The sequence below is a fragment of the Miniopterus schreibersii genome (genome assembly GCF_964146895.1).
Source record: "Miniopterus schreibersii genome assembly, chromosome: 1".
NCBI classification, from domain to species: domain Eukaryota; kingdom Metazoa; phylum Chordata; class Mammalia; order Chiroptera; family Miniopteridae; genus Miniopterus; species Miniopterus schreibersii.
Window position 1 is genome coordinate 183,873,106 of NC_138101.1, and position 14,868 is coordinate 183,887,973.

Sequence of the window (14,868 nt, forward strand, 5' to 3'; positions counted from 1 at the left end):
CCAGGCCTGCACATCTTTAGGAGGTCATACCCATTCATCCACTCAAGGTCCACTCCCTGCAGGGATCAACCCCCTCCCAACTGTCTCCAGGGCTGGGCAGCCCAAGGCCTCCAGGTTTGTAGGTAGGGGCTGAGAGGGCAGGGGGCCCTAGCTGATCCTCAGGGGTGGTCAAGTCTGGCTGTGCTGGGGGAGCAGGTGGGTTCTTCATTCTCTCCCCACCTGTCTCTGACAGGGAAAGAGGTGGGAGGAGAGGAGGAGTGGGAGAAGAGGGTGTAAGTCCCCAGTCTGTCACTGGTCCTATGGGCTCACAGAGCCCAGCACTGTAGACCTGCTACCAACCGCACCCACAACCCTGAACAAACACAATGGGCTCTGGCTGAAAGACTGTGGCAGGGTCCTGGGGGTCCCACACAGATGCCCTTTTAATCGCTGGATTGTGGGGTGAACTAGGGTCCCAGGGGAGGAGCAGGAGAATCTGGGGCAGCAGCAGTCTAGACAAAGATGATGTACCTACTTGAACAGAAGTATTTTTGATACTTACCTTAAATATTTTAACAGCTAGTATGACTAGGTCAGTACATTTCAGCCCAGCTACCAACCACAGTACCCATATGATCACATCGAATCCAATTTAAAACCACATATTTTATTGATGTCCTTCATAGACAATACAGGGCCATGTATACAAATGCTACACAAGTCCCACGCCTGGCAACCTCCCCACTGTTATCCCCCACTGCCCAATCTGCCAGGAGCTGACCCCCTGCAGATCTCCCTTTGGCTTCCTCCCCCAGCGTCCAGCCTCACAGTGCTGAGGCTCCAGGAGGCTGCAAATGGCTTGGCTGGCTGCCAAGCTGGAGCTTTGGGGTCAAGAGAGAGCCAAGGCCTGGATCATCCAGGGCCTCTCTCTGTACCCTTCCACTCCCACTACCTAAGTATGGCCAGAACTGGGGTGAGGATGCCCCCCAATGACTCCTCCATCCGGGCAGCCTGGGCTCTTCTACAGCCCTCTCTGCCACACCCTTCCTCTCCAAGTGGCCTGCCCTGCTGACCACCAAGATGGCAGAGTGACTATTTTTCTGAGGGTGGGAGTCAGTGCATGGGGACAGTGAGAAGATGGCCCTGATGGCAGGGATCTCATTGTCTTGATTGCCACTGTATATCAGTGCCTGGAAGAGCACATAGTCGGCACTAAATAAATACATGTAGGATGCGTGAATGAAGCAATACAGGAGGGAGAAGTGTAAGTGGGTGGAGCTGTTACTACATTAGCCCTCTAGGGGGCGTGAAGGCAGGACCAAGGTAAAGTCCTTCCAAGCTCTGCTCAAGAGCTCAAAGTGTTGTGTAGCAACAGTAGGGGTTGCCATGGCCACCAGCTGGACACTGTAGGGTGTGGGTTTCAGCCCTGCTGCCTGCAAGGATGGCAGACTGGCCTTGGGACCCAGTCAGGAGGGATACATGTGTTGTCCCCACTCCCTCATATGCCCCAGGAGTCTGGTCCTCTGGGTCCCAGAACGCAGAGACGTGCCCCTATTCAAAGCCAGTCAGATAACAGGGCTGGGCTGGCAATGGTACCCCCATATTCTGGTCTCCCCATTCCACAGTCTCAGTGCTCCCAATCTCACCTTTCCAAGTTGAGCATGACCTTCAAGCCCTGCTCTCTCCACCACTGCCCCCACCTACCCCTGAACTGCTCCATCTCCCTGTCCTCAAATGCCAACCCCCTTTAACTATTATTAACACTCAGGTAGACCTGTCTCTCCATCTCTCCTTGGTGGCTGGGTGAGGTCTTAAATTTTGCATCATAATTTTCAGACTCATCTATGCCAGGCCCACCTCTATGAAAGCAAATAACTCACAGGCATCTCTACAGATCTTACCTCTGGACCTGGCAATCACAAAGAGGACACCAGAATCTTGGGGTGGGAAGAGATTTCCCCTTTCCTGACCCCATGCAGAAATCCTTTCCACAGCATGCCTGCTACATGACTGCCTAGTTCCTGCTGGAATGCCTCTAGTTTGGGGGCACTCACTACCTCCCCAGGAAGCCATCCTAACATGAAAAGCTTTAGCTGCCAGAATGTCCTTTATAAAGGGAAAAAATGAACTCATTTGCCCCTCTCATTCTCAGTCCCCAAATATCCCAGTGCCCAGCCTCTGTGTGACCCTCTCTTTTCCCTTCCCCTAAGCATTTGCATCGCTTTCTCCCTCTAGTTCTCCCTCTCTCTCTCTCTCTCTCTCTCTCTCTCTCTCTCTCTCTCTCTCACACACACACACACACACACACACACACACACGCACACACGTCCCCTTCTATATGGTTATGTAGTCAGCTGCCTCTCATTTGTCAGCATGTCCCCTTTCCTTCTCCCTTCTCCTTGCCTTCCCAGCATCTAGCAAACGCTGGAAGAGTGCCAGGGAAAGGAAGCATCCAGCCAGGCCCTGGATGGGCTGGGTTGGCCAGCTGGGGCAGGGCGCACAGGGGATAGCAGCTGGAATAGAAATCCCGGACCATTGGTTGCTGTGCCCCAAAGAAAGGGCCTTGCAACTCGGGGGTGTGGTGGGCAGCAAGCTACTGAGATCTTTTTCCCCTCTCACTGCCCACAATTCCTGAAAGGGCATGGGGACACCCTCCCTCCTTTCCCAATCTCCCTGGCAGTTGGCAGAGCAGGCTTGGTAATTTTAAACATTTTGTCATTTTAAACATTTTTGCCAGACTCCAGGTCCCAGGGAGCATCATACCAGCAGCAAGAATGCATTCCCCACTCCCAACACGGGGCTTAGAGGAAGAGCTCTCGCAGATGGCAGCGAGGACGTGGGACATGGTAGAGAGGGGATGGGGAGGGGAGAGGGGCAAAGCAGGGAGCCAAGGAAAAGAGACAAAAGCAGAGGCCTCCTAGCAGCCACACGGCTGGCCCCTGGAGAGTGTAGCAATGGCCGGGTGGCCATTTTTTCCTCCCTGTCGTGATCCACCAGCCGATGTTGTTCCCCACGTGTCACAGACCAGGGGTGGATGCTAGGTCACTACTGGCCCTAGGTTGCAGTGGGTCATGGGCGGAGACAAGGGTGCCACGATCTTATGTTCAGGAGGAGTCAAGACACACGGAGAGAGACACGATGGGGGCGCCTGCTACTTGTCCCGCAGCTTGGAGCTCTCACCTCCAACGTTGAGCATGGGGACCAGCAGGCCCAGCAGCCACCTCTTCCCAAACACCTCCTGTAAGTTCTTGCGCCAGGGCCGGGCCCTCACTGCCACCCCCTTCCGCGCCTGGTGGCGGGTCTGCCCCCGGAGAATCAACAGCAGCTGATGGCAGCAGAAGCCGGCGCAGGCCAGGCCCACGGCAAACCAGAGGTAGAGCATGAGGATGACGAACATTTCAGAACCGAGGACAGCTCCTGCGGGGGAGGGGCGGGAAACGGCGCCGCTTTACACCCCGGCCGCGCGGGGACCTGCCGCCGCCGCAGGCGCTCCGCGGGCGGGGAGGGGCGCGCGGCTGAAGCTGCGTCTTACAGCAACCTCGGCGCTGCAGCGACCCAGAGGAACTTAGTTGATCTAACTTCTTAGCGCTGATGGCTCCTTGGGGCTGATGGGGATGTCGGGGAGAAGGGAAGGAAGCTTCCCTGGACACTAACATCCCCTAATCTTCTCTTTCTGGCCTGGAAACGGGGAGAAGGGATTTTTCTCAGGAGGAGAGAGGGGTGAGCTGAGGATCCTAGAGAGGGAGCTGGCGCCTGGGCGGCCGTCTAGACTGAAGCGCCTCCTCTCTACGGAGCTGGAAGCATCGGCGGGAGGGCTCAGGAGAGTGACAGCGGGGTGGAGAGCAGGGCCTCGTCATCAAGAGTAAGTCACGAGCTCCCAGGGCAGCACAGAGCTCCAGCTCCAACTTAGAGAATGCACCAGTCATTAGTGTTAACAAGAGGACATTGTGGCCGCCAGAACACCCGGCCAGAGCTGTGCTGTCAGGAAGAGCTTGCTAAAGCTGGAAGAGGCCTCCACCCCCACCCCCGGTCATTGGTTCAGCCCCCTGCCTTGGGCAGGACCTCCTGTAGACCCCTCTAAACAAGTGCTCTCTGTTACTAGTTTTTAAACACCCTCTGAATAAGAGATCCCACACTCTCCTTCAGAGTGGGGGTGGCCAGTCCACGCTAAGTTTGAATCTCCCGGCTCTGTGGTCTCACACACGTTTCTTAACCTCCTGAGTTGCAGTTTGCTCATCTGTAAAATGGTTCCACAGGGTTGCACAATTCAGGAAAATTGTGTGCAAAGTGGCCAGCTTTCTGGTTCACACTCAGGGCAGTGCTCCCTGCTGAGGAGACGATACCCAGAAAAGTCTCAACTTTAACTCCTTACACCATCAAGCTTTCTCCCTCTCCCCAGGGCTTGAAGTCCTGGCTGGGCTGCAACTCTGGCAGCCATGGTAGAGACACTTACCTTGGCCTGCCCAGCATCCAGGGCCATGAACCCAGGAGAGAAGTCGAGAGCCCTCCTCAGGTCCTCTTCCTGCAGGGTGAGCCCAACACCACCTCCTCCAGTGAGATGGGGGTGCCTGCTCCAGACCCCACCTTACAACCTTTTGACCTCTGCAAATCTCAACCATGCTTTCCCTTCTCCAGCTTCCCCTGGTTTCCTCAGGCTCCAATTTCCAGGCCCCTGAGGATTGAATTTTTAAAACTTGTCGAGTCTAAGCAGTGGTGGACTCAGCCACCAGGAGGATGTGGGCCTGGTTTGGGTTTGCTCATTAGCAGCCTCCTCTTGCCCTCAGCCCTGGGAGCTTTGATAGCAGGTTTCTATTTGCAAAGTTGGAGAAAAACAAGCCCATCTGCCCAGGGGATGAAAGCTCAGTCCAGCTTGCATTTTGAGGAGCCCCCCAGGTGGCTGGGGGCAGCAGCGGGGCAGGGATCACATTGGGCTGGCCACCCCTCTGACCCACTTCCTCTTGTCAGCACAGAATAGCTAAGGTTCCCTTTGGGCTCCGGGAATGCTGACAGGCAAAGATGGCCCTTGAGCTGGGACGTGAGAACATCAGAGCTGTCAAGCGTGGGCCTGCCTTGCAACTCAGCCTCAGGGACAAACCTGGCCTGATGGAAGCTGTTTTTTCCACAGGCTTTTTTCTGGCACTAAATCAAGGCATGTGGAAAAGACCTTGTGGCCTTCTCCTGGCCCCTTGTGGCAGCTACAAAAAGCTCTTCTGGGAACCTGTGCTTTCTGGAAGCGTTTGAAGTTGCCTAACCTGGCTGCCTCGGCTCTCTGAACTACCTAATAATAGTTCTGCTTCTTTTAGAAAAATCACAGTTTTCCTAAAGGCCTGAATGGTCACATTGTCCAATCTCTCCCTCCCTGCTTCCCACCAAGCATTGGTAGCGCCTTTGACAGATCATTGCCTAGCATCTTTAACATACATTCAGGGACAAGAAGCTCTCTTCCTCCCAAAGTGGTTCATTCATCAAGAAGCAGCTCCAGAGAGGCAGTGTGGTGTGATGGAAGGAATGTGAGCTTGAGGCTTGCAATCCTGAGTCCAAAGCTTGGGTTGGAATCCTACTAGCTGTGTGGCTTCAAAGCAACTTAACTTCATTGACCCTTTGGTTCCTGAACCTTTAAAATGGATATGATAATACCTATCTCCCAGACTTGTGGTGAGGATTGAATGAAATGAGACCTGCGCAGTGGGTAGCACATAATAGGTACTCAACAAATGTTAATCTCCCTTCCTTCTACTGGACTTTCTGGTGGCATCCACCACGCTGGTGTACTTATACAAATGCTAGAACACAGGTCAGATGGCATCATCTCCATTTCCTAGGTGACAAGAATGAGGCTCAGAGAGGTGGTACAACCTGTACTGATTCCATGAGGCCAAAAGAAAAGGCAACTTCTAAAATCCACCTGGCTAGCCTCCCACCTCTTTAGCATCAGCTAAAGGCCCATGGGCAGCAGCCACCAGAAGGCCCCTTCCACTTCTAGCTCACAGGGCCCACACTCACAGCCATCCCATGCTCTGGTGGCAGATATCACTCAGGGACAGCACCACAGTTGGGGATAACAAATACTACGGTTGGGAAATGATAACTCAATCTTTCAAACAACTTGAGCCTCTGACTCCTTTCTGCCCTCCTGAGCAGATGAGATAGGGAGTGCCCTCAACCAGTTGGGTTGAGAACAGGGGGAGAAGAGCTAGGGAGGGAGACACTGAAGCGATGAGGGGTGTGTTTTGGGGAGGGGAGAGAGGAGAACTGGCAAGGGGACCGATGGAAGGTTGGCAAAGAAGGAAGGTGAGATGGGAGAGTTGGGGATGGGAAACCTTGGCCTTCTTTTCCCAGTGGGTATGGGGAGGAGATAAGAGATAATGGTGCATATCCTTCTGCTGGAATGGCATGTGGGCTCCAAGGTAGGCACACACGGGCTCCGTTCTCCCATCAGATCAAGAAACAGGTCCTACTTTTTTCCTTTCCTGCCTCCCAGACCTAACACATATGGATAGGCCTCAGGCCCGGGCTTATCTCAAATCAGGTCATTCCAAGGTCCTCCTTTTGGAATCATCCTTTTCATGTGATAAAACTGCTTGGAAAGGAAAGTGTAATTAGGTTCTCTAGCTCTCCTCATCCCTCCACCTGCCTGTGCTCACACTCCACCCCCTAGCTCGCCCACCTACCCTCCCTCCTCCTGGTTATTTCAGTCCCAGCAGCCTCCTTTGCCAGTACCAGATCCAGAAGGCCTGAGAGCTCTGAGATCTGGGCCCAGCTCAGCCACCAGCTCTCAAGGCAACTCCTCTAGCTGGGTCCTCCCTGGGTGTCTGTGTTCCCACTGCCAAATGGTACAATAGTTCTACGCCTGCGAAGGACCAGGGCTGCAGCCCCAACAAAGACTGAAATGATGGCTTCCCCCGGGCGGAGCAGGATTTTTATGAATGTCCAGCCCAGGTACATCAAGACAATCTTGGGTTCCCAGTGGAAGTAGCTGCACTCTCTTTCTTTGTCCTTGAAAGGCCAATGGGTGAGGAAACCTGCTGTGTCCCCTGTGCCGCTGGGTGGGGGGGGGGCAGGGCAGAGCCTGCTTTGCAGTAGTAGTAAGATCCTGGGCAAGCCATTTAATCCCACTTGAGCCTCATCTTCTTCATCTGAGAAATGGAGATAACGCTATTGTACACACCTGTGTGCACACCATCACCTGTAAGAGCCAAGTCGATCAGAGTCAAAGGCCACGGTAGGGATGGAGAGGAAGGAAATGAGGTAGGAACACATTTCAAGGCCAGGTAAAGTGGTAAGAACTGCCACCAGTCCCTCTGGGCCAGGCATCAGGGAGCTGTTCTTGGAGCACACTACATGCGGTCCTCACCGGGGTACCCAGCTGAGCATCACTGCGAAGGCCCACGTGTCTGGCTCCTGCAGGTGTGAGAGACTCCTGGAGGGTCAGATCCCACACCAGTCCCATGCCTGTGGTGTGAGGATGGAGCCATTAAACGTGGCTGCATCTCCAATCAAGGTGCCCCCTGCTCTGAGGCATCTGCAGGCTGGAGCCACCTGGTGAGGTCAAACATAATGGGCGGGAGGACAGGACTTAGTCTCCTGCTGGGGCTGGCCTGGCACCCTGTTGACCTTACTGTGGTTGGTTGGCAAGACCTTTGGAAGACAAAGTCCTTAGGGGAACGTGTGAGCAGAATTGGGGGCCAGGCAGAGGAAGGTCATAACACGGGTGCACCGCGCAGCCTGCCTGGCACTGAGCCGGTGTATTGCTTAGGTCACCACAATTCTATGAGCAAATGGACAATGGTGAGCAAAAAGGAGATGATGAATGAGGATGGGGGTAGGGAGAGAGGTTGCCAGATAAAATACAGCATGCCCAGTTAAATTGAATTTCAGAGAGCTAACAGTACATTTTTTTAGTATAAGTATGTCTCATGCAATATTTAGGAGATACTTATACACTGAAAAGTTATGCATTGTTTATCTGAGATTATAATTTAATCGGGCATCCTGGTTTAAATCTGGCACCCTTGGGGTGGGGGTGGGGGTGGGGTCTTTGCGTAGGGCCCAGCCTGCCTGTCAAGGCCCACTCACCAGAGAAGAACTGGCTGATGGAGGTGGGAAGGAGCGTGAGGAAGGCCAGGGGGTGGGCGAAGGAGATGGAAAGGACTGCAGAGATGTAGGCCACGCCCGCCACCATGGAGTAGAGGCAGGCAAGGGAGGTGTAGAGGCAAAACAGGACGAAGTTGCGCATGTTCCTGCTGCCGATGCAGTTGCCGGTGAAGAAACAGTGGTGGTCGTGCCTCAGGGTGACTCTGGCGCACACGCGGCAGAAGTGGGTGCTGGGCGGGGGGCGCGGAGCCCTCCCGGCCCAGGGCCCCCGGCAGGCGTCCAGGTCGTCGGGGGAGTTCTGGATGACCAGCACGTAGTTGCCCAGCGCGTTGGTGGAGAGGAACAGGAAGAGCGCCCCGTGGAGCAGCGCGGGCGGGAAGAGCCGCGCGGCCGCGGGGTCCTGGCGCATGCTGGGCAGGAAGAGAAAGAGCTGGAGCGCGAAGGTCACCAGGCAGATGCACAGGAAGTAGGCGGGGGCGACCACGTTGAGCAGCCTCAGGGCCAGCATCTTCCATTACCTGCCTAAGGGGCGCAGGGCGAGAGGGAGGCTCGCGGCCGTGCCCAGGGGGCGCCCTCGGGCGCTCCTCGGGCGCTCCGTCGTCCCGTTCCGCGCAAGTCCCTGCTCCCGTCCCTGTCCCCCCACTGCCCCTCCACTTTTTCTTAAACCCGGGCACCAGCAGGCATGAGACCCCGAGACCGAAAAGGCCTTAGGGGGTCAGGCTCAACTTCCCGGTGCCCCATCCGTCAGTTTTCGGGTCGCTTGGCGCCCTGGCGTCAGGCACCAGGAGAGCGAGGCTGGGGCTTTTCCGAAGTCTGTCAGGGATGGGGGGCAGGAGGTTAGGGCGCTGCTCTTTTATGGCAGTGGGAAAGAGCCCAGGTTTGGGGTTTCTCCTTCAGACACCCCCCCCCGGAGAAAGCAAAGGAGTTGGGGTGGGGGCCAAGGGGAAGGATGGGAGTCCTGCTTCACCTCCCCTGTCTCAGCCCCCGCCCCCACCCCATCTTGGGCAACACGCGGAGACCTCCCCGGTACCCTGAGGCTCTTTGGAGGTACGTGTGCTTGTGGGTCTGTGATATTCGTGTGTGTGTGTGTGGGGGGTGTCTGTGTGTGACTCTGTGCGTGTCATGTGTGTGCCTGGGTGTCTGTGTTTGTGTGTGTGTATATCTGTGGACACACACGCAGCCGCTGCCACCTGGCTTTCAGAAATCAATTAAAACAATCGATACATTCACACATGCGCTCAGTCACTAGTGGGGTGAGGTGGGGGCAGCGGGAATACCTGTGTCAGCAGGTCTTGGTCAGTACACTTCTCCACGCCGGCAGCCCTGGCTATTTGTTTGCAAAGAGCGTTTTCTTTGGAGGCGACCATACCCCCCCTTCGAGCCCGCCTCCCGCCCTCCTGGAGCGAGAAACCCAAACAGCGCCGATGGCGCCGAAACCCTTTCGGTACCGACAGGCTCGCCCGGGCGCAGGAGTGGATCCTTGGCCAGCCTTTCCGCTGACCGGCCCCCGCCGGCCCCATTCCACTCCCCTCCACCCCCAGCTCCTGCCCAGATTCGGGGGCCACCGGGAAATAGAATCCGGGGCGCCCGAGAGAACTTTTCCAAGGGCTAAGGAGTCGGGGAGCCAGAGGCGCGAGAAAAGTTCTGGGAAGGCTGCTGCTCGCAGGATGGGCGAATGCCGCGAGGCCTCCCTCCGGGCTGCCCCGTCCTATTGTGCGACCGATCACCTTGGAGTCCCCTCTGCAGGTGCCAGCGCCCCGGGGGCCCGCGGGCGCCTCCCGCCTCCGCCGCGGGGGCCCAGCTCGAGGCACGCGCGAGTGTGGTCGCGGGGGACCCGGCGCTGCCGTCGGCCGAGTGCGCCCGGGCGCCGCCGCGGCGCTGCCCACCCCGGAGAGCCCTCGGCCCAGGCTCCGGTGAAGCAAGTGTCTTCCCCACGCCGGTCGCCAGGGGGGCGCAGGAGCAGCCTCCAGATGCGCCGCGGCGCCTGGGAGGCGAAGGACTGGGGCTGGGGAGCGAGGGGCGTTCTGCGGGCGGCCGCGGCCCGGGCCCCACGGGAGCAGGGACGGCCGAGGCCGCCGAGGCGGCCCGGGGACTCGGGGAGCTGTCCGTTCAGCACTGGGGCCGGGCTCGCCCCGGCGGCGGGCGGCACAGCCGGAGCCCCGGCGAGTCAGGCAGCGCGGCCGGCCGCCCGCTCCTCGGCCACCGCCCCCCGGACGCCCGGGAAGCCGCCCCCGAGCGGCCGCCGCTGCACCGCCGCAGAGGGGTAGGGAAACGAACTCACCGAGCTCTGGGCGCCGGTAAGAGGAGCCCTGGACGCTGGCTCCCGACCTCCCCGAGGCTGCAAAGTTGTGGGCTCGGCCCCGCTGGCTCGCAGCCTTCTCACGATTCGCTTTGGGGACTGGGCAGGTAGCGGGGGTGTGGGGAGGAGGGAGCGGGCAGCTGCGGCCCTCCCCCTTGGGCGCCAGCAAGTGGGGCCAGGACGCGGCAGGGACGGCAGCTAGGTACCCCCCAACCCCGCAACCCCTGCCTCCCCTTCTGGGGGCGGCGCTCTGGCTAACCCTCTCAGCGTCGTGGACTTGCCCCCCACCCCTCCCCTTGTTCCCTGGAGCGGGCTGGGGCACCCTGCCTGACTTCAGCCACGGTTACAACTGGGATCTGGGTTCAGCCTGCTGTGGATGCTCTAGTCATCACCTGCTCTTGCCTTTCCGCTGTGGCTGACCACCCTCCCTGCTCTCCACTCTGGGACAGAGAGAAGCCCCGGGGAGGGGGGGGTGTAGAGCTCAGCCTGCCAAGGGAAACACCCATAAAGATCAGCGTCATTGTCACAGAGGGGTTGAGACCCCGACTCTGGAGCCCGTCTCCCCAGGTCTGAATATCCACCATTCACTACTGTGTGATCAGATTCCAGTCTCCTCGTCTGTAAAACAGAGGTGTGAGGATTATATGGCAATATATGTAAAGCCTTAAACAGGGCCTGCCCATGGTAAGCACTATTTGCGTATTTGTTCATAATTACTGACACTATTTCCTGGGCTCTGGAACCAGGCACTGTGCTACGCCTTTAGCATAAGGCAGCTTTGTTCATCTCAGCGGAAGCTCAGCGATCCCCACTGTATGCATGAGGAGGTTGAGACACAGAGACGCCAAGTCACACGTCCAGGGTCACACAGCAGGTAAGTGGCAGAGCCTGGAGTTGAACGAATGCATCTTCTTTCAGCCTCTACGCAACCCAACATCACTGAGACCCAGGGGGAGCTCTCATTTGGGAGAAGGGAGGACAACAGAGCAGTTTATCCAGACACAGAGCTTGAACCAGGAGCGTCTGCCTGGCACCCTGTCCCATCTCCCTGTTCCTATTTCCTTCCCCTTCCTGACTCCACTATTCTGTGGTGGGTACTAAGGGGCACCAAGAGGGTGGGGACACTTGGCCAGTGTGTGTCAAATGGGGGCAGGGGTGAGGGAAGCAGAGGGAGCTTTAGAAACTGCAGGAATATTGGAGCCAGCACCACTACCTCAGTTTCCTGGGCTGTCATGGCTCACCCCTGCCCCACTCTACTCCTCTGGATGAAAGCAAACATAATAAATAAATAATTGTTTATTGCTTTCTCAACTGGTTGATTAAAACAAGAGCAGTCCCTTAAAATGAGGGCCATATGCTTATCAGCTCCACTTATATTTTGGAATCATCAGATACTGTTTTCTCTGTATTTTATCAGTGTGTGTCACAATAAAAAGGGGGCCAGGAAACCTTTTCATGTTCTGAAAGGGTCTTACATATAAGCAAAAAATCCAGTGTGGACACATTTGCCAGGTGTTGGTCTCTGAGAATCTGGTAGCCCTGTGAGTTCCAGTGGACACAGGGCAGACAAGTGGTCTTTTTTCCTTTAGAGCCCTTTGTGTTAAGATCATGGCTGTCTGGGCCCTTTTCACAAGCTCTGCCTGCCTCTCACCTTGGTTTGGGAGGCAGGAAGCCTGGAGGCCTTGGTTTGGGCTGTATTGATTGAAGATCTCTGTTCTCTAAATACCTTGAAACTCCGGTGGTATTTCTAATTTTATTTTGCGTGTGTGTGTGGTTGGAAGGTGTGTGTCTGAATTTGTATGTGTTTGAGGGGAGGGGGAAAGAGAGAGAGAGAGAAGCTAAATGAATGTGGGAAGATATCAGTGGGGGAAGGGAGTATTCAGCCAGGAGAGAGACAGAGAGCTGGCTGTGGAATGGACAAGAACAATTATTTATTTAGAAATATAGTTGATCCACAGAAAAGGACATTAAAACTTCAGATGTGGACTTAGTAGTTCCTCAGCCCCCTCCCCTTCAGTGAATGGAGTAACAGGAAGTAGAGCCAAATGTTATTTGGTTTTCAAAAATTGGTGCTTACCCCTGAAAAAATCAATAGGGAGGTCAATTGAAAAACTTCACTTTGATTCTGGCCCCGTGAGAATGAAGCAGACTAAGAACAAACGCTTTCTTGCCACTTACCAGCTGTGGGACTTGAGCAAGTCACTTAACCTCTCTGCTGTCAGCATTCTCATCTGTAGAATGGGTTGAAGATGTTACCTTGTGGTGCTGATGATCAGATGGGATAATGTAATTTAAGTGCCTCAGTCCCAGCAGGAGATTGGATGTTAGCTTCTTCCTGCTCCTACTCTCTTCTGGGCCCTTATCTTTAGCCACAAGAAAAGCCTCATCTTTCCAACTAAAATAAGAGCTCTTGGCCTATGTTGGAAATATTTGGGGGGTCTCCTCTGTATCTCCTAACATCATGATTTGCCCAGAAGAGACACTGAGTTAAAGTGTATCAAATGATGAGTTGATACTGGTCTCTTTCCGAGAGGAAAAGCTGTGTTTCAAGGTCTTTGAAATGTCTGGTGAGGACACAGTTGCCATTGATCTTGAATTCTGCTGCCACCCACATCAATATAGTCTCATCCTTCATAAACAGCATCAGAAAATAATTTATAAACCACATTCTCCATTGCCTTTGTCATATATTCTTACAGTTAGGCTGTGACTGTACCTGCAGGCTATCCCAAGGGGGCGGTAACACAGACAGGCATCTGATTGCTGCCGACCGCTTTCCCAGAAATATGTGCCATAAATTTTGCTATTTGGTGGTGTTATTTGAATAAAATGAATTCCCTCCCAGTGGCAATCATTCCATTTTGCCTCCAAATGTTGTGTACAAAGAGAGGAAATCTATGCAGCCAGCCACTTCTGCCTTGGGTGGGGAGCCCCACACACATGCTCTCCATCCCGAGTTTGGGGTGGAGAACATTCCAAGATTCAAGGGACCACAGCTAAGGAGGCTCTGGGGATTTTCCTTTATTCTCATGTTCTTATTTCAGATTGATCAGGGGGAATGGAGGATATGGACTGGGGTCTCAAGGTTAACCGGTGCCCAGAAATTAAGGTTTTAATAGACATCCTTCAACAGGATACTCTTTACTGCCAATAGCCAGTCAGAGGCAACCACAAAGTGCTCTCCAAGTCTCAGAAGGCTCAGTGAGATGCCTTCTGGCGTGCCTGGATTTGGAAAACATACAAGTGTAATCTTCATCTTAGCCAACCGAGTATATGAGAATTGGATTATCGCAGAATTTCTGTTAGGAGGTGATAATTTACTTGGCCAACTATGTCTTCATTTTAACAATAATATTACTTTGATATAATAAAGTGCTTTGTAACCTTAGAAAGCACATCCACAAAATTAAAATTTCATTCCATGAGTCTCTCAGCAGCCCTGTAAAGCTAGCTGGGACAAAAATGATTAAACCCATTTTTCTTATGAGGAGACTGAGGTTCAGAGATTTGTTGCACATTGATTTGCAAGCCTTGCCTATATTGGGACTAAAATGTGATTTAACAGGCAAACATCTTATTGATACGTTTTCTAGAACATGCCACTTGCATAAAGGAAGCAGGTATATAACCTACTCCTTCAAGATGAAAGACCTGCATGATCTCTCTTTATGTAAGATATTTATGTAAAATTATGTAAATAAAGCAAGCCTGCAGCACATTAATCAAATGCTCTCAAGCATTTTGCGGTTTGTGGTGCTAGAGTGTGTATGTGATGGGGGCAGGCCTCCTCAATCGTCATCCAAACCCACATGTCAAGGTCTGAATGTCAGCCTCTGGGTGACAGGTAACCCCAGAGGTCTCCCTGGTGATTGATGCCTCAGGGTGGAAATCTTGGCTTGGCTGGGCAGAGCCTCCTCTGGAGCATTCAGGCTGTGGAAGAATGAATGTAATCTTTTACCAATTAGCCCTGGTTCCCAGGGAGTGCTCAGGCAGTCCTGGTAGGGAGGCCTATGCCTGTGGACCAGTGTGCCGCTTAGCAGGGGTGGCAGCAGCGAGGCTAAGCAGCTCTTTCATCTGAAAGCACACAGGAGGGAGAAAGGGGCTATAGGGACAGCAAAGAGGAGAGGCGGAGGGAGGAGAGGGAAATGAAGAGAGGAGAGAAAAGAAGAGGGGGGTTGAGAGGGTGAATGCTCATCTGACACAGCCTTGCTTTATGTCTTCACGATGGAGGGCCCAGGAGGCGCAGGGGGAGATGGGCTGTCTCCACTGAGAACCCTGTAATGCTGGGGGTCCTGGATGGAAGGGAATGAGACAAAAGGTTGACATCTCAATTAGAGGAGGAGGGAGGTGAGGTCAGGAGAATGAGGTCACTGCAGTGCCCTTGGCTGTTTATAGGACTCTTAGAAATGTAATGGTCACAGAACAGCAGGCAACACAGAGCTCACACCCTTGCCTCCCTCTCCTGCCCTGTTCCAGCAGAGATGGCCCAGGCCCAG

The 14,868-nt window shown here is 54.5% G+C and overlaps 1 protein-coding gene across 1 annotated transcript; it reads right to left on the bottom strand.

Annotated features, from left to right (window-relative positions):
* Window positions 1-633: 633 nt before the first annotated feature.
* ZDHHC22 (zDHHC palmitoyltransferase 22) lies at window positions 634-10,454 on the bottom strand. The gene is made up of 3 exons (XM_081145006.1): window positions 10,355-10,454; window positions 8,056-8,595; window positions 634-3,396 (listed from the first exon to the last, which is right to left on the bottom strand). The coding sequence occupies exons 2-3, from the start codon at window positions 8,579-8,581 to the stop codon at window positions 3,131-3,133; spliced, it is 792 nt and encodes a 263-aa protein (XP_081001132.1). The 5' UTR covers window positions 8,582-8,595; window positions 10,355-10,454; the 3' UTR covers window positions 634-3,130.
* Window positions 10,455-14,868: the final 4,414 nt, after the last annotated feature.